The sequence below is a fragment of the Diabrotica virgifera genome, chromosome 4, assembly GCF_917563875.1.
Source record: "Diabrotica virgifera virgifera chromosome 4, PGI_DIABVI_V3a".
Taxonomy (NCBI): Eukaryota; Metazoa; Arthropoda; class Insecta; order Coleoptera; family Chrysomelidae; genus Diabrotica; species Diabrotica virgifera.
Window position 1 is genome coordinate 209,709,686 of NC_065446.1, and position 24,433 is coordinate 209,734,118.

General features: G+C 31.5%; 1 protein-coding gene across 1 annotated transcript; it reads right to left on the bottom strand.

Annotated features, from left to right (window-relative positions):
- Positions 1-14,053: 14,053 nt before the first annotated feature.
- On the bottom strand, positions 14,054-15,421 carry LOC126883799 (general transcription factor II-I repeat domain-containing protein 2-like). The gene has a single exon (XM_050649469.1). The coding sequence runs from the start codon at positions 15,419-15,421 to the stop codon at positions 14,054-14,056; it is 1,368 nt and encodes a 455-aa protein (XP_050505426.1).
- Between the last annotated feature and the right edge of the window lie 9,012 nt (positions 15,422-24,433).

A 24,433-nucleotide genomic window follows, 5' to 3' on the forward strand; every position in this document is an offset into this window, starting at 1 on the left:
AAATATCTCGATAAATACTGACTTTTCGAAAAAGTACTAAGAGGCAAAGAAGTTTTTAGAGCATTGTGTTTAATTAATGGTACTACAATAATAATTAAATTGAAACGTACACAAAAGTTTGGGGGGTTTAAAGGAACAAAACCCCCATAAAATTTTATGGGGTGTCTAAATTTCACTATAATTTTTTCTTAAGATACTACTGCCATAATGTGCCACATGTTCATTTTCAATATAAAATCTCTAATAGTTTTCGATATATTGGAAAAATTGATTTTCATTTTGTAACTTCAAAGGGCTCTAACTTTTTTTATATGCACATTTGTACTAAGGTAAGTTAGGTTCAATCGAACTATTTTTGGTCCCAGAATATGTGATTAAATTTATGACCTGTATTTTTGTTACACCCTTTATTTATTAATAACCTTTATGTTTCCTGCAGCCGATTTTGATGATATACATAGTTACAAACAAATGAAGATCAAGAAACGGTAAATTTTCGTTTTTTCGTCTATAACCAAAAAGTTAAGTATTTTAAACAGATTTGAGAGTGAGAAACTCATAAGTCGTCTAAAAAATTTCAATATGGCGTTCGCTGAATATGTGTATCCTTATTGGTTGCTTAGAAAATTGCAAAATAAATCATAACTTTTGAGTTTTTATAAATATTCATAACTTATGTAAAATTAACTTAGAACGTTCTTATTACACGGAATGCTGAGACTTCTGGTGCTTAAATCATACCATAAATTTCAAAACAATTGGTCAAATTGTTTAAAAGGTATTTAATTTGTTTATCTCAAATTAATTTTTATTGAAACGCTGTAAGTCAGAGAATGATGAAGTTACACTAATACTTTGCATAGTTTATGAAAGAAGAAGATTTATACTATTAATTTAATTAAAAAAAATGACAAAAAATAATTCTCCATACTGCAAAATTATTTTGCAAAAACATGAAATAAAATAAGGGGGAGGGCTAACTTCGTCCCTAATTGTCCTAGGACAATTGTTTTTCTTTCTAAACGTGTATAAAAATTCAGTCTTTCCAAATATGAAAAAATAATTTTTCTACGGGTAACAGTTAAAAAGTTATTCTAATTGTTTATAACTAAGCAAAAAATCGACGTGTTTTTGCAAAATAATTTTACACTGTTTAAAATTACTTTTTGTAATTTTTTTGAATCAAGTCAATAGTATACATGTTCTTTTTCCATAAACTGTCAGAAGTCTTACTGTAACCTCATAATTTCCTGACTTATAGGGTTGCAAAAAAATGAATTTGGGATAAACAAATTAAATAACAAATTAAATAAACTATTTGACCAATTGCTTTGAAATTTAAAATATAATTTAAGCACAAGAAGTCTCAGCAATTCTTGTAATAAGAAGGTTCTAAGTTAATTTTTACATATATTATGAATATTTATAAAAACTCAAGATTTATGATTTATTTTGCAATTTTTTAAACAACCAATAAGGATAGACATATTCAGCGAACGCCATATTGAAATTTTTTAGACGATTTATGAGTTTCTTACTTTCTTACTCTCAAATTTGTTTAAAATGCTTAACTTTTTGGTTATAGAAAATTTATCGTTTTTTCATCTTTATTTGTTTACAACCATGTATATCATCAAAATCGGCTGCAGGAAACATAAAGGTTATTTATAGATGTCCATACTTATAAAAAAATTTGACTTCGGCCTGGAGATGTGTCACAAGAAAAATCTTATTTCTGACTATATATACCGGACTATATTTAGATATTTGGATAATATCCATAAAATATTATTTAGAATTTAAAAATGTAAAATTGAAAACAGATCGCGAGCAAGAAGAAGAAATAAAAAACAATATTCAAATACATGAACTAAAAGGCCATGATATACAGGGTGAGGCAGATAAAGGGCCTATTAGAAATATCTCGAGAACTAAAGGTAAGAAGATCATGAAAATTGGAATACAGGGGTTTTGAGGTGTGAACTATTTAATGAAAATATTTCGGTCTCTTTGCTACTTCCGGTTATACCGAAAGTTGATTATAAATTCGTTTTTTTTTTAAATGGGACACCCTGTATATTTTTATATTTTTGGATTCTCGTCGATTTGTTCTTTCTTAAAATATAAGGTTTTGTAATATTTTACAGGGTAGGTTAAAAGATAGTTTTCTTATTAATTTCGTAGCAACATTCACACCCTGTAGGATTGTAGCAGTTTGACATAATAAACTATATTTATGTTTAAATGATTTTTAATATACATAGTCTACTATTGTTATTAATTATTGGTATAGTTAAATTTTTCATTTTAGTATACAGGGTTGGTCGAAACTCGGAATGAGTATTTTCTGAGTTTTCTTAATTGGAATACGCTATATTTTAATGTTGTAATGAAATTTTAATTTATGGTACTTTTTAATTTCTTAAGCATTCCCTCTAACTGCTTTAATTTGTGAGTTATTGGTGATTCAAACCAAACATTAATTGCAACACAAAATATGTGAAATTGTATTAGGTTGGCCGTGAAAATATTCAATCACAAATAATTTTTTGGAAATAAATACATATTAATCTAGACTGATACTTAAGATTGCCAATAAGGGTTGAGCTATCAAAATACCATCGAAGTTAAGATTGTTGGTGCGATTAACAATTAAGTATTAAGTACAAATTAAAGCAGTTAGGTATAGGGAATGCTAGAGAAGTAAAAAAGTACCATGAAATATCATTTCAATACAATACTAAAATATAGGGTGTTCCATTTAAGAAAACTCAGAAAATACTCATTCCGAGTTTCGACCAACCCTGTATACTAAAATGAAAAATTTAACTATACCAATAATTTCTAACAATAGTAGACTATATTAAAAATCGTTTGAACATAAATATAGTTTCTTATGTCAAACTGCTACAATCCTACCGGGTGCGAATGTTGCTACGAAATTAATAAGAAAACGTAATCATCTTTTAACCTACCCTCTAAAATATTACAAAACCTTATATTTTGAGAAAGAAGAATCCAAAAATGTTAAAAGATAAAGGGTGTCCCATTTAAAAAAAACGAGATTAACAACAACTTCCGGTATAATCGGAAGTACCAAATAGATGAAAATGTATGTATGTATCGGTTTTTAGAACGTCTTTCGACGTTTTCCGATGCCTAACTTCCACGTCCTTCTATCATCCCATTGGCTATCTCTAAGATCCCTTGTACTCATTGCTTTGGTTACCCCTTCTTTCCATGTCTTTTTGGGTCTTCCTCGTTTTTTGCGGTTTGGTGGTACCCACTCCAAGATCTTTTTGGGCAATCTTGTGTCTTCCATTCTTTGAACATGACCATACCAAATCAACTGTTTCCTCTCAATGTCTGTTGTTAAGTAACCATCTATTCCAATTCGTCGTCTTACTTCCTCATTTCGAATTCTTTCCCTACGGGATATACCTAACGATCTTCTAAACACATCCATTTCTACAGCTTCTAATTTTTTCCTGTTGTTCTCGGTTATTCTCCAAGTTTCTGCTCCGTAAAGTAGGCTGCTTTTAATAAGTGTTTCATAGATGTTGTATTTTCGCTGTATTCCTATTTCGGAGCTCCAAAGTATTCCATTTAGACATCCAATAGATGAAAATATTTTCATTGAATAGATCAGTTTTCAAAACCCCCTTATTCCAATTTTCATAATTCAGTTGCTTTTAGTTCTCGAGATATTTCTAATAGGCCGTTTATCTGACTCACCCTATGTGTGATAATAATATAAAAAGTAGTGGTATAGATCTGCATATTAATTTAACATTATAAGACAGAGTACTGAATATGAGTATGGAATTGAAACAAAAACGTTATTTCTCTTTCCGCAATTTACGAAAAATATTATTGAATAATAAAAAAAAATTATCCAGCACGTCGACCATGTTTATTATATTTACCCATTCTCCCCAGACGCGTCACCGACAAAATACCAAAGTTGGCTCTGACAAACGATCGCCACCCTATCGTCATTTGTTATACCTGTCGTAATATAGGAGTCTATCAGAAGTTGCAGGGCTGCAGATTTGTCTCTAGGACGACAGTGTCGAATTTCGCACCACAACAAATATTTGTCAAGTTTCCTCTACTTTGGCAAACGAAGTTTTATGTTTTACGAGCTTGGCTGATTTTGTAATCGACTTGAGACATTAGGAGATGGAATCAGTAAATGATCTTTGGAAGTTTCTGGGAACGATGGGCATACTATGTGAGGATGCATGACAAGACAGAAATAGATATATGTAGACGGAGGCTCTTTTGTTAATTAAGAAAAACTCACTCATTTGTATTGTGCTCATTTACTCAATATTTTATTCATAATAATGCACGCTATTACAATAATTGATGATACCTACACATAGTTTGGTTGTTTTGTGGGTTGTGTTCTGTCTGTTACACCGGTTTGTGTTCTGTCGCCGCTACTGCTTTATTAACGTGTATTGTGAAGCCATAATTCAGGAAGCGATAGCGGAACTAAGTAATGGAATCTCTATAAACGGAAGAATTGTAAATAACATAAGATTCGATGATGACACCGTTATAATGGCAGACACCCTGGAATCGCTACAAGAATTGTTAAATAAAATTAACGATTATTGCATTCGATATGGACTAAAAATAAACAAGAAAAAAACTAAATTTATTATTGTCTTAAAAACACAACATGGAAATGAAAAGTAAATGATAGAGCAAACCCAAATAGAAAAAGTAAAGATCTGGAAAGTAAAGACAAATATCTGGAAACCTGGGTTGATGACAAAAATGACCAAAGCAAAGAAATTAAAGTCCGAATCGAGACTGCAAGGCAAGCATTTATAAAAATAAAGACACTGCTTACAAACAAAGACCTTCAGTTACCTCTCAGATTGAGTGTTTTAAGATGTTTTCTATATTCCTCAACGGAATGGAAGCTTGGACATTGAACAGACAACATATAAAAAAAATAGAAGCGTTCGAAATGTGGTGTTACAGAAGGATATTGAAAATTCAGTGGCTTCAAAGGATTACCAATATTGAAGTGCTGCGACGTTTAAATAAGGAGTTAGAAATTATTAACAGTATAAAAACAAGAAAACTGAAATATTTGTGTCACATAACCAGAGGAAAAACATATGAGTTGCTGAGAATTATAATGCAAGGAAGGATCCAAGGAAGAAGAAGCATAGGAAGAAGACGCATTTCCTGGCTGAGGAACCTTAGAGAATGATTTAACTGTAGTTAACTACAACTGTTCAAAGCAGCAGCCAACAAAGTGACCATAGCCATTATGATATCCAACCTCCGATAGGAGATGGAACTTTAAGAAAAAGACACATATTTTAAGATTACACATTTTTCAAGTTTAAAACATTAACAATATGCCATGTAGGTTATTGAGTATGTTCAAACTAAGAGAGCTAAAAGGAACTACAACGTTAACGGGATTTTGTTATCTCATATGGTCAATGGATCTCTATATTTGAAAAAACCGCGGAGTGCTCCCATTTAGATGGGTGCGTTTTCGAAGAAGGGGTGAATTATTCCCTAGGCACAGGGTGAATTAGGGTGAGTTCTATGCACTTTTGGTACAAACACATCCACAGTAAAATTGTTCCAAGTTAAATTTTCTATCGAAAGATCAGATTTTAAGGTCCATAGTATTCCTTTTTACAAAAATATATTCAAAAGAAAAGCAAGAAAAAAACATGAAAGAAAGCAATTTTGCTTTTTGCTCCATAACTTTTTTCCACAGGGATATAGGTTAGGTATTGCTTCAGCGAAAAATAATTTCCATCCTTCCTCTTTAAAATAACGTTTTGTAAAAGTCTCCAGGAGTTATACTTTTTAGAAATAGAATTTTTCAAAATTCGCCGCTCACAGCTTTTTTGGGCCATTTTCCCCATTATTTCGCAAACATTGTTCTGTAACGATTTTCTACGCATTCCTAGGTATATGCAATGGTACATTTAGTAGAAAGAAAAGTCAATTACCTTTAAAATGGTCTATTGTATAAGGTACGGCTCTTGTAGTTTGAGAAAAATTTAAAGTTTTTTTTATTTTTATTTAGAAGAATAAATTTGCATATTATAACATAATTTTTACTTCCTAATAACTTTGCTTAATAACACTTTTCTCATTAGCTCACTAACATACCTCGTACGCTATTGATAAAATTTTATATCTGATGAATGGATCTTAGGTTTTGGACTATGCAAAGCATTTTATAAAAAATAATTTTTTTTTTCATAAAGTTAATAATAAAAAAGGTTTCCATATAGTTCCAACTTAGTGGGACCTATTGCATGTGTATGTATATGTCACATTTTGAAAAAGCATATCTTGTTTTAAAATTGACCTAGAATTTTTTTACAATACGCCATTTTAAAGTAAAGAAAATAAGCTTTCTTTTTTGTTGTACAATGTATATATCTAAATATACAATAAAAAAGTTATAATGAGAAATTTAAAAAAATCGTAAAATATATCAGAAATCTTTAAAAATATAGAATTTTGAACAACCATATCTTGCTTAAAAATAGTCGCACGGCCTTCTACCATAGACAATGTTAAAGGTAATTGACTTTTCTTCCTACTAAATGTAACATTGTTTATACCTAAACTACGTAGAAAAAAGTTACAGAACAATGTTTGAGAATTAACAAAGAAAATGGGCCAAAATCGCTGTGAGTTTCGAACTTTGAAAAATCGTATTTTGGAAACTGTAAATCATAGAGCCTTGTACTAAACGTCAGTTTAAGAACAAAGGATGAAAGTCTTGTTTTCTGTGAAGCAATGGCTATACCTATATCCCTGTGGAAAAAAGGTTATGGGCAAAAAACACAATTGCTTTTTTTCGTGTTTTTTTCTTGCTTTTCTTTTGAATATATTTTTGTAAAAAAAATATTTTTGACCTTAAAATGTGATATTTTGATAGCAAATTTAACCTGAAACAATTTTTCTGTATGCGTGTATGTACAAAAGTGCATAGATCTCACCCTAATTTGTCTTGTGCCTAGGGACTAATTCACCCCTTTCTCAAAAACGCACCCCTTTAAATGGTAGCACTCCGCGGTTTTTTCATATTTAGAGGTCCATTGACTATATGAGACAATAAAACTCCGTTAATGTTGCAGTTTTTTTCTAAAATACATAATAAATAGCCTAATGTTGTAAATTACTCTTACTACGATAGTATAAAAATAATATAATAGCGAGCAAAATTTAAAATGCTTGATTTAAATGCACAAACTTGCCAAATAGAAACAGGAGCGCCAAAAAATTTAATTTGCCAGAGTGAACATCAACTTGCATACAAGCGGAATCTTTGGATCATTATCATCATCATGGTGCTACAGTCTTTAACGGGCCTCGACCTTCACAAGGTGTCTGTGCAATTCTGCTCTCTTAACTCGCTTGGATTTTCCAGTTTCACACGTTATTTATACGTCCTATCTATTTTTTTATTCCTTATGGTTTAAGAGTCTTATATTCATTAATTTTCAGTTCCACCTTCCTTTTTCTTTTTCTGTCTTCTTCTATTTTTCTTGGAAATCAACAAGCAGTAATCACTTCCTATATCTGGCCCTTTTCTCATGTCTATTACTTGTTTTTTATTTTCGTTTCGTATATACCTATTTTTGTGGACTAAAAAGATTTTTGGAAATTACAAGAGAAAAATGACAAGAAAAAACAACAAAAATAGACATCTCACAACCGAAAACCCCTGACAGAAAAAAATAAATACTTGTCAATGTTGAGAAAGAAATAGAAATGATAGAGAACTTGGAACAGCCAGACGTTAAAATAATGTGAACAGCTCTGAAAATGAAAATATCAAATAAACAAGATATCGGGTTCACGGAAAACAACAGAGAACAAGAATGTATAACGCATCAGATTGTAGACCTCATAAATCTAAGACGGAAACATAAAATAAACCCAATAGAAGACAAACAAAAATCAATAAATTCCATTAGGAAAAAGTGCAAAAATTGTAAAGAAAATTGGATGTCAGCAAAATGTGACACATTTTTTGTCCAAAAAAAAGCAAAAGAAATGACAGGTAGATATACTTACTTTACTTTTTCGTGTCCAATCGTTATTAGGCGTTCGGCCCAGAATTGGGCGCAGTTCATTGCCATAGTATTAGCCATGACAGGTCGTTCATTGTAGACGGAAACGAACATTGATTGCACTGGAGTAGGTGGTTCATGTTCTCTCGTTACCCGGAAATGCACAAAGTGTCGTTTTTAAGCTGGCTTCATCTTGCTCTGTTGTTTTTCATAGCAGCCGCCCTCGACCTCATTTGGTTCAGTATTGCCGATGTCCACTAGTCGCAGTTTAAATCATTCGCTGTTTTTGGCTTCGCAGAATACCATTTACCCCAGCCTGTGGGTAAACTTCTACTAAAATGTAACCAAAAATATTGTGCGCTTTTTTTTATATTGCGACTTTCATTTGTTAAATTTGCAATTTTTAAAGATTTTTAATTTTGCAGCTTAGGATATTGATTTTAGAGAAAAACTTTTTAATAGAAAGTTGTAGTAAATTAAAAAACCTACAATTTAAGCTATGGTAAGTTTAATTTTGTTTATTGGTTATTGCAAAACAGCCTGCGAAAGGTCCAAAATGGCCGTTTTTTACAATTGCATTATTTATTGTACCAATCATTTCTTTATATTTTTTAAAGGTATAAAATGAAGATCTTTCAATTTCAAACATAAAAAAGAGTTGTAGAGCCGGAGTAAGGAATTTGTTGCTTAGATATTATAAATTGTTTATCCCAAGAGGTCAAATGTCGAAGGCTATAACTTTTTGAAAAGAAATCTTAGAGAGTTGGTGAAACATCCAATCTTCTTACAAAGAGTTATATTTTCATATTCTGATGAAAATAAATGCGTAAATCATTTTTAAACCTCTAATTTTTGGGTTTGAAAATAAGGGGGCAAATTTCGTTATAAACATTTAGAGCTGAAGCGGCCCTGTACATCCTATGAGTTTCTAACTTACGGATTAAAGTTGCTGAAGACGAAACGAAGATTTATAAAAAAAATAAAAATTTTCTACAACCAACTGAAGCCGAGATATTTGTTTTTTTTTTCTTAAATCGTAGTGCATTTATTTATAACAATTAAGAAATTATTTTACAGTCATTGACTAAAGAAAAACTTATATTATCTTAAAATAAAAATTATTATAGAATATAATTACATTTAATTTGTAAAAATTATTTTTAAAATCGGTCTTTTGCGAACGGCCGAATTTTGCAAATCGCCCGGCTCGCTTTTAATAATTTAATTTAATTTAATAAACAAAACAATTTAATAATATTACCATTATAATATACAGTCTGTTTACCACTGTATTTGTTTTTCTTGATAAAATTTTATTTGTGAAATCTCATTTCTGAAGAAATAATATTACAAAAATGATACATATAATAATAACTATATTTTTAATTTTTTCATTGTTATATAAATATAATGGAGGTCGAGTGTTATATAAATATAATAACAATATTATACAATATAAAATTTTTCTTCTTGTAGTGACTATCCGTTTTGGATGTTCGCCAACATCCAAAACGGATAGTCACTACAAGAAGAAAAAGTTGTATATTGTATAATAAGAAGTAACATTATTATTATATTTATATACCAATGAGAAAATTAAAAATATAGTTATATATTTCATATATATGTATTATTTTTGTAATATTATTTCACATATAAAAGTTTATCAAGAGAAACAAATACAGTGGTAAACAGACTGTATATTAATGGTAATATTATTAAATTGTTTTCTGTCAAAATTTAATACAAGTTACGTACAAATTTTCCGAGCGCGCGGATTTGAAGCGATCCGGGCGATTTGCAAAATTCGGCCGCTCGCAAATGCACCGAATTTAAAAATCATTTTTAATAATTAAATGTAATTATATTTTATAATAATTTTTATTTAAGATAATATAAGTCTTTCTTTAGTCAATGACTGTAAAATAATTTCTTAATTGTTATAAATAAAGGCACTACGATTTAAGAAAAAAAAAACAATTATCTCGGCTTCAGTTGGTTGTAGAAAATTTGTATTTTTTTATTAATCTTCGTTTCGTCTTCAGCAACTTTAATCTGTAAGTTAGAAACTCATAGGATGTACAAGGCCGCTTCAGCTCTAAATGTTTATAACGAAATTTGCCCCCTTATTTTCAAACCCAAAAACTAGAGGTTTAAAAATGTTTTACGCAATTAGTTACATCAGAATATGAAAATATAACTCTTTATAAGGAGATTGGATGTTTCACCAACTCTCTACGATTTTTTTTCAAAAAGTTATAGCCTTCAACATTTGACCTCTGTGGATAAACAATTTATAATATCTAAGCAACAAATTCGTTAATCTGGCTTTACAACTTTTTTTTATGTTTGAAATTGAAAGATCTTCATTTTGTACCTTTAAAAAATATAAAGAAATGATTTGTACAATAAATAATGCAATTGTAAAAAACGGCCATTTTGGACCTTTTGCAGGCTGTTTTGCAATAACCAATAAACAAAATTAAACTTACCATAGCTCAAATTGTAAGTTTTTTAATTTACTACAACTTTCTTTTAAAAAGTTTTTCCCTAAAATCAATATCCTAAGCTGCAAAATTAAAAATCTTTAAAAATTGCAAATTTAACAAATGAAAATCCCAATATAAAAAAAAGCGCAGAATATTTTTGGTTACATTTTAGTAGAAGTTATTCCTGGCATCGTCCTTTACAACACCTGATAGGTTTCAAAAATTCCTGAATTATATCACGTTTTTTCACCCACAGCCTGGGGTAATTCTGTAGATTCTATCGGAACGACATTGAGAAACCTTTCTTTGTGAATTATCTCAGAACTGTATTTGCACCGAATGGCAACAATTGAAATAGATATCACAACATGCGAAGATATATGAATCCGACGAGAATTGTAAGATTATTGTAAATTTAGGCATGTCCAGTAGTCTTTTTCCATTAGAGTTTTTTACCATTTCCCCGTATTTACCCAATGCTATTTAGAAAACTTGCATCTTTGTAGCAACGCACCTACTGAAATCCCTAACTACAAACATATGTACCACTAATTGACGCATACCGCATATTAAATACATAGAACATTTGGACATCTTGGAAATCAGTGCACCCTAATATGCCTGTGTAGATTTTGGCATTGGATCCGACCATCACTTGTAACACCGTTGCCGTATCCTCTATTTTTTCATACTATCACGTTACAAATTTTTGTGATATTATACACCCTCAAAAAAGCGCTTAGTTTTCGACATACTGACCACGGAGGGGTGAATGGCTAATTTTATTCATACTTTATATTTTCGAGGGTGCTGAAAACGAAAATGAGCTTTATTTTGAATTTTATGTGGGGGAACATTGTCAAAATCGCAATTTTAACCTAAAAATAAAATAAATGAAATCACCTTTTTTGCGTTTACCTCGCTACAATTTTGTTCCATTTCAATATTTCTTTCTGAAATTCTTACAGTATATAGCTCTAACATTTCTGAAGACAAAGTTACCCGCTTCAAGTTTTTATTCTTATCACGATAAAGGTTATGAATTTTTCAAAGAAAAAGGTGCGGATTTGTGCATTGCAAAGTTTAATCACAAAAGTTGTGTGACGAAGCTTAAAATTTAGCTTCTTAGTCACGTTTATTTGAAAGTAGAGAGTACAAAGAAGTTTTCTGGTAAGTTTTAGATAAAAATGTTTTATAGAAAAAAAAAATAGTGCAACTTTTAATGTCGACATTAGAAATCCCCAATATAACGCTTATTTTTTGAGGGACAGACAATCTAGGTCTAATTTCTCACCTTTAGTACTATCCTTGGATTATAAGCTTTCATTTGATACCTCATTTGTCATTCTACCTAGTAGAATGACGGATGGATAAACGTTTTTATTTTATTATTCTTGTAGGTACATTTAACATTGATTGAAATTATGAAAGAAATGGCATGGCAACACTGTGACGCACAAACATAAGATTCAGCTGTGCGTTACATAGGGTGCACTAATATACAAGATGTCCGAACATTTATATGCATATACAAGTTTCTTTTTCTTCTTCTTATATTAGGCCTCTTGGCCTGTTCTTAACCGATTTTGAGCTTGTATTCCTAGCTGTGATATTGACTGCCAGCTATCTCGCCACCTTTTATAGTGCCTTCCTATTGGTCTCTTGCCTATTGCCTTCAAATCTCTCGCTGTGATTTCACTCTCGTCGTCTCTGTCTTCCCCACAGTACTATATCTTGAATGTTACAGAGATCTCTTATTCTGTCGTTCGGTATTCTGTCTCTCAGTGTTTTCCCAGCTATTGACCTCGACTCTCGACGTTCTCATTTCTGATGTTCTCAGTATCCTCTTGGTTTCTGCTGTGTCACATCTTGTTTCTATCGCGTACGTCATGATCGGTCTTACACATGATTTGTATATGCGTACTTTCCCTTCCAGCCTCATATCTTTGTTTCTCCAGATGACACCTCTCAGACATCCCGACACGTAATTGGCTTTATTTGCTTGCCTTCGGACGCTCTCTTTATCATCTCCGTAACTACATATTTCGACTCCCAGATATTGGAATCTCGAGACTTGTTCAATTAGTTCGTTGTTAATTACTAATTTGCATCTTATGGGTTCCCTTGACACTACCAGGAATTTTCTCTTAGCTGTTGATATTTTCATGTTGTAGTTCTTCGCCACTGTATTGAAAGTTTGTGCCATTCGCTGTAGGTTATCCTCGTTATCGGAGATTAAGTTTGCGTCGTCAGCATAACAGAGGATTTTTATTTGTTTTTCTGCCATCTTATATCCTTTTCCAGTATCTTTATTGTTTTCTATGATTTTGTCCATAACTAAATTAAAAAGCAATGGGCTCAAACTATTCCCTTGTCTAATTTCCGAGTTGATTTCTACTTGCGACGTTAGTTCATTCTCGACTTTTATTCTGGTTTTGTTCTTCGTATTAATGTCTTTAATTATCCTTATTAATATACAAATTTCCAAGTATTATTATGATAAATATCATATATTCCATAATTATTCTGACAAAGCTAAAAAATAACTTCACAAATTGTTGAAAAACAGTTCAAATGTTACAGTTAATTTGTTTTCCGTTCAAACAAGTCTGGTTAATTAGTTTTAATAAACTTCAACTTTCCTACAAATAACTCAGCATTTGCATTCCAGGAAGAAAGTTGTTCTAATTTGAAAAGGGATCATTTTAATAACCAGCACAGCTTTAATAAACATCCCTGTGCGTACCTACCTACTACAACTAATTTAGAAGTAGCTTTATTCAAAATTACTTATTTTGGAAAATACTGTTGTATGTATTACGTATCTACCCGCAAATATGTGGAGGATGTTTTGTTTTGTCTGGCTGGTAAACTAAATTAGCCGCTGTGATTGAAATGGAACGCTGGAAGACAAAGAAAAACTTTTCATACTCAAAGTATTGTAATAGTTACGAAATTTTTCGGTATGTTTAATTAACAATCTTCATCACAAAGAGTTGACTGCTTTGATACAAACAAGGCATCTCTTCTTTGTTATTTAATTACAATTATTTTATTATATAGAACCAAACACAAAGGGTAAAGACGGACTAATGATACCAGGGACAATTCTATGGCAATAATGAAAAGTCACTGAAACTGTTATCCAAATAAAAGGTTAATTGCATCATTATAGTCTAGGACAGGGGTCTCCAAACTACGGCCCGAGGGCCACATCCGGCCCGCAGACAGATTTTGTCCGGCCCGCGGAGACATACTTGAAAACTCCTTAATATTTTTTATAGCAAATAAAATGTTTGTGATAAGTTGGATAAAGAAACACAGAATGGTAATGAGTCTAATGAGTAAAGACATGTATAATTTATGCAGTAAATTTAGCTTCAGCATATAATAACTAACAAATTATTGAAATGAATCCAACTAACATTTTATACATTGTAAGTAATGAACAACACATACCTTATAACAAACATGACATATGAAATGCTAATGAGATGTATGTAATTGAGATTTTCCACCGACAATAGTTTGTAGTTGTGGACTAATTTTACTTGTACTAATTATTAAAAGAGATTTAAGGTGCTCGTCAGTTAATTTAGATCTGTATACATTTTTTGTGTACTTCATTTTGGAGAAGGTTTTCTCACACAAATAAGTAGTACCAAAAACGGAAAACAGCCCACGAGCAAATTTATGCAAATTATCAAATTGTGTCAGTGGAAGACTCTTATAAAATTCCAACAAAGATGAGTTTTCATATTTGTTCTTAATTATATCACTGCACTGAAGATCAATCATTTCCATTTGAAGTTCCGGGGCTAGGGTTTCAATGTCAGCATCAAAAGGATTCTGAAAAATTTTAATTTGATTCGCAATGGCATCAAAGTCCGAGAAACGAGTATCAAAATTTTTCTTCAAAGCACTCAAAGTTTCGATTGCAAAATCGATAGGAAACTCAGTCTCAGTAGTGTGGCTGAATATTTCACATGTTTTAAAATGTGAAAAACATTTACTTCGTAGTTGTGATTGAAACAGTATCAATTTCATCCGGAATGACTTGATATTAGTGTATAAATCAGGAAGATGCTGGTTTTCTCCTTGCAATCTCAAATTCAGTTCGTTCACATGTTTTGTCAAATCAACATAGAATGCTAACTTCCATAGCCATGCGTTGTTTTGTAATTCAGTAAGAGGGCGGTGCTTTTCATTCAAAAAAATTTCGATCACTGCTCGAAGTTCAAAAAAGCGCTGAAGGACTTTCCCACAACTAAGCCAGCGTACGGCAGTATGATAAGGTAAGTCTGTTTCTCCAATCTCTGCAATAAATTGTCGGAATTGTCGGTGATTCAGCCCAAAAGATCTGATGAAATTAACAGTTGATATGACTGGTTTCAGAACGTCAGACATATCCAAACATTTTCCGCACAAAGACTGTTGATGAATGATACAATGTAAGACTAATGGTTTTGAGCCGCCGTCATTTTCTACAGCCTTTGACACAAGAGCGACCACTACTTTATCTTTCCCACTCATGTTTTTGCCTCCATCAGTTGTAATACATTTCAAGTTTTTCCATCGAAGGTTCTTTTTATTAATGGCCATTTCAACTCCTTTAAAAATATCGATACCAGTAGTTGTGCCATGAATACTATACATATCAAGAAGTTCTTCGTGCACTTCATAGCTTTTATCTACTCCTCTAATATAAATCAACACCTGAGCAGTATCTGACACATCCGTTGACTCATCCAAGGCCAAAGAAAACCACTCAACATGTCCATTTTTGTCGAACAGTTGAGAGGATATATTTTCAGCGATGTTTTGTACCCTTCGAGCCACAGTGTTTGCTGACATACTGACAGTTTTTAATAAATTTACCTTTTCAGGGCACATTTCTTCGACTACTGCAATTATGCATTACTTGATCATTTCTCCATCGGTGAATGGTTTTCCACGTTTGCAATTTCAAGAGCCACACGAAAGCTGGCACGAGTTGCCGCCTCTTGTTCAGTTTTGACTTTTGTAAATAAAGATTGCTGCGATTTCAATCCGCACTTCAAAGCTTCGAATTTTTCTGTCCGCACAATTCCTGTATATTTTGAGTAATTTTGAGAATGTTTTGTTTCATAATGACGTTTCATGTTATATTCTTTGAGAACGGCTATGCTTTAATTGCAAATCAAACATAGCGCCTTGTTACTGGACTCAATTACGAAATACTGAATGTTCCACTGATCTTTGAATTTTCTGCATTCACTATCAATTTTTCGCTTCTTTTCCATTCTACTAAATCACACACAAAAGCAACAATTCAAATCAAATCAAAATACTGTTACACGCACAAACTTGTTTTAAGGAGGTACGCCCTATTTTATTTCACAACAGTTTCATAGGAACTGACTTGTAGTTACGCCACTATTGTCATCGCCAGCTAACTTGGCGGAGCGCACAAACCCAAAATTGCTTACTGGCTTAGGTGGGGTCTTTAGTCTCCTCCCAGTTATCAGGGGCGTAACACTTAAGTGATTTGCGGCTATTATTTTTCAGACTTCTTATTATTTCGGATAGTTCAGTGTGTTTGTGACAATTTCTAACGATGGCGTTGAAAAATAGTAGAAAGAATAATTATGTTATTAGTGGACAATCTCGGGAGAGATTGGAGATTTCCACTGGTGGAAATATTTTGTTTGTTTATGTCTACCTTGTATTAAATTAAAATATATCAAAAATAGGTGAATATTTGACATACTTAATAATGTTGACAGCTTACCACACTTACAAAAAATTAAATTATTCGTTATTTTACGGGAAAAAATTAAATACAGGAAAATTAATAATATGCAGTGTTGCCATCTTGGCCCTCGGAACTTACAGGAGTAATCAGTATGGCCCTAAGGCTGGAAAGTTTGGAGACCCCTGGTCTAGGAGCAAGGGAGGTTGAGTATGCACATTTTTGTCCCTCGGTACCCTGACTTGTTTCATAATTTTTGGTACGTAGATTTGATTTTTCGGGGGAAACATGCTGGAAATCTGTCAGATAATTTGTTATCAACAATTTAATTTTTAAATGATATTTCTCTCCTATCCATATTTTTTAAGTTCATCAAAATGAAAACTGTTCCTTTTGAAAAAATGAACAACATTGTGCTTGGTAAACTTTGATCAGATTGCTAGAACCGGAGTTATAACAAATTTCGTGAAAAAAAAATGCAAAATAGGCATTTAATGGGGCATTTTTAAGTATAACTCACCTTTCATAAGTACTATGAACTCAAAAAAACTTACCTTAAAAAATTATTTTACCTATATCGTATCTAAAAAGGTATCAATGAATTTGTTTGTAAGAGATTTAAACAAAATTAAGCTATACACTCTGAAAATCTGGATAATGGAAAATATAGAACAAATAAAAACGAACATTTAAAGCTTTGGTAAAACCTTATCTTTGACCATGATATGGAACTTTTAATAAGGCGCTCTGAGGCGCACGATCAGCTCGCAACGAATAAGGACGCGCATAAACCAATGTTCAATAACTCGGCAAAAATTTGATTAGGTATTATTATATCTTGCAAACTATGACGAGTGTATTTATGTTTGTGTTTTGAGAAATATTTTTGAAATGAAAATCATAATGTCAAATTAACTGTATTTTCAACTGAAATTGTGATTAATGGTCATTAAAGATAATAAATAATCACTATTTTTGGATGAAATAAACCACAATTTTATTTAAAAATACTTCCAATTTGACGTTTTGACTTCCACTTACGAAATCATTTTCAAAATATTAATATTTGCTATCTATTTATGTTAATTTTTTCTTTTCTTTTTCAGGTAAGTCTTAGATCTTTAATAGCTTATTGGTAAGTTTATAATAAATATATACCCTAAAATAATCTTATAGTAACAATTAGAGCTCCTTATTTTTGCATAAAATCGTGGTATGAAGCATACATAAAATATGAAAACAGTTCGTTATTTAAGTCTGCTTGAATAAAATCACTTAAAAACAATTTCATTTATTGCCCTTTAAGCTTCCAGTTTAATACTGGTTTTACAGTTAGGTGCCACTTAACTGCTACTAAGTAGAAATCAGGCGATGACTTTTTCGAAAACGTTTGTCGATATTAATATCAAAAGATAGCGAGAATTACGCCTTAACCACTGACATGCAGTATGCCATACTCCGCCCAAAAATATATGTTGTTGTAAAACTTGTTTTGTAAAAGATTCCTAGAAAACCATCTGTGTACTTTCAAGTGCAACTCCCAACTTCTGCAGTTTTCGTGTGGTTTAGTCTTTAAGCTACGTTGACATAAATTTTTCTTGCGGTATCACGTACCGTTTGTCAGTGTTTACGTTTCTATAGTTAAAATTCAGTATTCAGTATTCTTTCTCTGTTATCATGGCAGCAAGTTCATCCAGTTGTTTTGCTTTGAAGTGCTTTCAACATTATTTTACTATTTTGAGTTACCAATTCCAGTTTTTTTCTAATTCAGTTCTAAAAGATTTTTTAGGACCTCAACCATTTTTTTAATAATGTGCATGCTTTCATAATTTTCTTGAAAAAATAAAGTTTATTTTATTTGGAGCAGTATTTTATTCCACATTCTAGTGTGAAGATTCATTCTGTAGTTGATGTAAAAAACAAATACAGTGATATAAGACAAATTAATATTAAAAACAAATGAGAATAGGCAACAGCATTACATACCACATGTCAGTGTCAACGTTCTGAAATATCAACGTCAGTAGTTAAGGGATCAATTGAAAATAATGCGACAATTTTTCGAAAACTTGTTACCTGGCAATAAACACCAGAACCCGCAGCGCTCAGTGACTATAGCCGAATGGCAACAAGTTTGAGCAACAACCTGAAGCATTATTTCCTTATTTATTCTTACTGTCGTGTGATATTCGAAAATTTATTTTTTAATACTCACATACAAAGTTCACGTCTTTGTAAATAAACATTCCTTGACATTTATCACGATTACTGTTTCACAACTTGTCGAAGTTAACATTAATAGCAGGTTTAGTAAATATTTAGACGAAGTTATAATAAAATATTAGTTAAAATTATTTATTTAAAAATACAGTTTCATTCATGAAATAATCAAATTACATTCTAGCTCTTAAAATTACCTATTTTTATTGCCCTCGTGACAATTTGACATTAGATGCAGAACTAGAAGTTTATTTTGGCTCATTTCTTAAATGTGACAGTTGTCAAAATTAGAAAACTCGTTGTAATTTCAACAGAGACAAAATATCTACTTAAATTATTTATTATCAACATTAATATCACAAGAAAGTGAGAATAAATTGAAAATAGTGCCACAATTTTTCGAACACTTGTTGCCTGCCAACAGACACGAGAGCCCGAAGAGCGTGGGTCACTATTGCTTAATGGCAACAAGTTTGAGGAACAAACTGAAGCATTATTTTTTTATTTTTTCTTACTATCGTGTGATATTTGAAAGATTATTTTGTAATACTCATACAAAATTCAAGATGTGATAAACAAATAAACATTCAGTGACATCTATCACAATTAATGTTTTACAACTTGTCAAAATTAACACCATAAGCAGGTTTATGATGTTAACCTAAATATTCGGACGAAGATATCTATCAAATATTAGTTACAATTATTCAAAAATACAGTTTTATGCATGAAATAATCTTACCGAATTACAACCGACTTCCTAAGATTGCCAATTTGTATTACCCTCGTGGCAATTTGACATTAGATTTAGAAAATTGACATTAATTTTCTTAAATCTGACAGTTGTTAAAACTATAAAACTGGTTGTAATTAAACAGAAACAAAATACTTTAAAATTATTCTCAGTATAATAATATAACTAGATTTTTCCCAGTATAATAATCTGATTGGACAGAATTAAACATTTGATGAAAAATCTTACTAATATATGATTGTAAATTAAAATCATTAAAAAAAAATCAACATGAATATCACAAGAGACTGAGAATACAATGAAAATATTGCGACAATCTTTCGAAAACTTGTTGCCTGGCAATAGACAGGAGAACCCGCAGGGCTCCAGTGACTATTCGAATGGCAACAAGTTTGAGTAAAAAACTGGATCATTATTTGCCTATTTATTCTTGCTATCCTGTGATATTCGAGAGATTAGTTTTTAATAGTTACATGGCAAAATTCAAGTGTTTCTAAATAAATATTCAGTAACATTTATCACTATTGTTTTACAACTGTTTTACAATTTGTCAAAGTGAACAGCATGAGCTAGTTTAGCAAATATTCACACAAATATATCACAATCAAATGTTAGTTAAAATGATAAATACACTTTTATTCGAGAGATTAGTTTTAACAGTCACATACAAAATTCAAGTGTTTCTAAATAAATATTCAGTAACATTTATCACAATTGTTTTACAACTGTTTTACAATTTGTCAAAGTGAACAGCATGAGCTAATTTAGCAAATATTCACACAAATTATATATCACAATCAAATGTTAGTTAAAATAATAAATAGGTACACTTTTATTCATGAAATCTTACCGAATTACACTGGAGCGATGGATGTACTTCCTTAGTGGCAATTTGATATTAGATGCAGAACTAAAAGTTTATTTTGGTTTATTTTCTTAAATGTGACAGTTTTCAGAAATATAAAACTCTCTGTACAGAATTGGACAGAATTAAACACGTGATAAAAATGTTACTACGGAAATTAAAATCATTAAAAAATAATCACTGGAATTTGTCCTCTTAAGGGAGTTTAAGGGAAAAAACCCCATAAATATTTTATGGGGTGTACGACTTTCACTGTTATTTTTTTTAAGATGTTCCTGCCATAAGAAAGTCACATGTCCATTTTCAATAAAAAGTCTAAGAGTTTTAGATATATGGAATAGAAATAATTTTTTTGGAACTTCAAAGGGCTGTAACTTTTTTTTTATGTGCACATTTGTACTAAGGTAAGTTAAGTTCAATCGATCTATTTTTGCTCTCGGATTATGTCATTTAATTTACGACCTGCATTTTTATTACACCCTGTATTTTCTGCAATTATATTTAAAATTGCTTTACATATAATATTCACCTTGATAATAAAATAAATTTTACCTGGATATATCTAGTTAGCTATATCGAACTTTGAACTCTCGTAAGATGGAGAGTTAGAGTGTATTATAACCTAGGCGAGCGCCACTTTTGAGTATTATTAACGACTTTTACACTTAACTTCTTGGAAACATTTATCATCCTGTTAAACTTTGGACGAGGGGAGAACATCCCATTGCAATTGGCTAGAGAAAATCATATTCAGGTATATTTGTAAAAGCAAGTAAAGATCATATATAATTTTATCGCATCTTAGATTTTATCTCTTTAGATTGCAGAGAAAAGTTAAAAGGAATAATAAATAAACAAAGAATGTGTGTGTACTGTGTAGGCACGTAAGGAGTCATACTTCTATTGTACAGGGTGTCCAGAAACTCTACCGACGAACGAAGACAGGAGATTCCTCAGATAATTTTAAGACAATTTAACCCAATTCTTCTAGTCCGACAATGCTTCCTAAGGGAGCTAGAGCTCTTTGAAGATGGCGCCATGTAATTAGTTTTTCTTAAATACATTCAGAACGCTTCTATTTAGAAAAACGAAAATTTGTATACATATTAACTTTTCAGGAATGAATCGATTCCATCTATTGCGCTTTTCTAGTACCGTTCATAGGCGTCCGTTTTGGGTAGGGCGACGGTTATTTTATCGCATAACTTTTTTGTCTTCAACTTTTAAGCATTTTTGATACTGGATTATTAAATTGTGAGGTATTCTAGTACTAAAAGGTACTCTTACTTTAAGTCGGTAGGACACACCGTTTTCTAGAAAAATCGATTTGAAAGTTTTTAGTTTTGGGAATTTGAAAAAAAAAATTGAAAATTATTAAAAAAAACGATGTATTTTACCAACTTAAAGCAAGAGTAACTTTTAGTACTCGAATTTTTAATCATTGAATAATCTAGTGTCAAAAATACTTAAAAATTAAAGACAATAAACTTATGCTATAAAATAACTGTTGACCAATCCAAAACGGACGTCTATGACCGGTATTAGAAATTCGCCATTAATGAAATCGATTTATCTTTGGAATATGAATAAATGTACCAGTTTTCATCTTTCTAAATAGTTTTTTTTTAATCTTTTTTTTTAATTCAAAGAACGAAAAAATTTCAAATCGATTTTTCAAGAAAACGGTGTATTCTATCGACTTAAAGTAAGAGTACCTTTAAGTACTAGAATACCTCACAATTTAATATTTCAGAGTCAAAAATGCTTAAAAATTAAAGACAAAAAAGTTAGGCTATAAAATAACCGTTGCGCTACCCAAAACGGACGCCTATGTCCGGTGCTGGAAATTCGCAATGGATGGAATCGATTCATTTTTGGCAAGTGAATACGCATACCAATTTTCGTTTTTCTAAATAACAGCGTTCTGGAGGTACATATTTAAGAGAAACTGATTACAGGACGTAATCTTCAAAGAGCTCTAGCTCCCTTAGGAAGCATCTTCGGACTAGGCGAAGTGGGTTAAATTGTCTTAAAATTATCTGAGGGATCTCCTGTCTTCGTTTGTCTGTAGAGTTTCTGGACCCTGTATAATTTCAACGAAATAAATATACTAAAAAGTATATTTGTATTTTATTTAAATATTAAACTAATTTTAATACTTACCTAAAACTTTAAAAAAAAATTTATTGAAACAATACCAAAAATAAAAAAAAGTGTATGAATCGTCCGGATTCGAACCCGGGACCTCTCGATCTGTGGTCGAATGCTCTACCAACGGTGCCATCATCGCTCTATTTACGTGACATCTCGGACTTAAGGACAAATCACTTTGTACTTATTATCTTACTCGATAAATTTCTTTTGCCTGTTTTATCATCCTGCTTACCTGGTGGTTAACCTCCCTGTATTTATTTTTCTTATATTGTCTCCGTTGTTCCATCATATTGAGTACCTCTCTCGTCGTTCATTCATTCTTCATTTCTTTTTGTATAAGGCTTCAGTAAGGCTTCAGTATATCTTTGCACGGTTCTAGTAGACAAGGTTTTAGTCGATCCCAGTGGAAACTAGTAACCTCACTTAACTAATTCGTAATTCTCGATGACCATCTTAAATTATTTTCGATAATGTGTATGTAACATTTATGTGAAAACAAGTATTAAATTAATAGACTAAGAGCCGCTATAGGTGAAATTTGCTAATCATTATAGGCACGATCAGACCCTGTAACTTAAATAGTAGAACAATGGTAGAACCTAAAAGAAAACGTATGAACACTGTGCCGTCATTTTTAGCGGCACATGCGTCGACAGTGGCGCATCAAACTTTCCACTTTTGGACGGGATAAATTAATTAACCTTCCGATGACCAACTTTTTTTTGTTACACGGATGACCAAGGGTGGGAAAATGACCCCAGGTCAAAAATGTCAAAAATGAGAATTAACAAAAAAATGAAGTTTTTTTTTAGGCATGGACTTTATGTCATTCAGCCAGTCACAACATGAGTATTAGTGTCATGTGTAGTGTGTATGTTGAGTAAGTGTCTTGTTACTTTGCAAAGTCGACATCATTAGCATAAAACTACTTGGAATTATACATAATAGACGGTATTTTACTAGACATCAACTTCGGAATATATTTTTAATTTAAAATATAGGGATTTTTTTTTATTTCAAAATATGGGGATATCTAGAATAATATTAAAGTCAATTAAAAAAATAATGAATTAAAAATTGAAAACACTTTTAAATTTATTAAAGAAAAACATACGCTGGGGTCACAATTTCCCCCGCTTTGTCATTCCGAAGGTTAAAAGGTATTCTTTCTCAATCTCAGAATTCAATTTTTTTCAATTTTTAAAGTTCTATGTAAAATAAAAATAAGACTCCGCGTAATTTTAACCTACGACCCCCTTCCCCCTTTGAAACCTCTATACTCTGGGTATAGAGATTTTAAAGAAGAAGAACTGACGAAATAGGGAGAAAAATAAATGAGAAGAGATTTAAGACAAAAAAAGAGGGGCTTAGCTCAGAAGGACAAATTAAATGGGAAGAGAGACACTAAATCTTAAGTGAGTATTCGGGCTAGCTTCAATACACCAAATATTGGCTTTGGAAATACGAAAAAAATTTGATAATGAAATGATAGTAACTAGGAAGAAAATGAGACCTGTTAATACAAAAACTTAATACAACTAGGTAAGACCACTGGAGAGAGATCGAGATAAGAGGGACGATAAGGAGAGAAGAAAATGGGCGCCAATTCGGACAGCTCAACTTCTGGGGCACAATATTTGAAAGCTCACTCTACTTAACTGTAGCGAAAAAGAAAAAACTAAGTTTTGGGCCCAGAATTTGAACAGCTCGAAATTTTTGAAGTAATGAACAACAGGAACTAAATGACACAGGTTACGACCACCTGAAATAGAAAATACTAAATACTAATCTTGTCTTGCTATGTTATATACTGGTAATACAGACTGAAATAAAACACCAACCTTAATACATACAAATATATTAATAATAAATATGTTATATATATTACAAGTTACATATAACTCTCTAAACATAATAACAGTGGTAGTGGTGGTGTAACGGTGAAAGAGGACCCAAAAAGCCACTAACATGCAATTAACCACTACACACTGCTCTAGGTAAAGGTATTAATAGAAAATCAAAATCAAAAGTCCGTTGGAATAGCAAAAAGGTCTATATAAATGAGCTGGTCAGTGACTCTTTACATAATACATATACAAAAAAAACCTACTAGAAGTATTCCCTATTTAAAATCTGCGACAA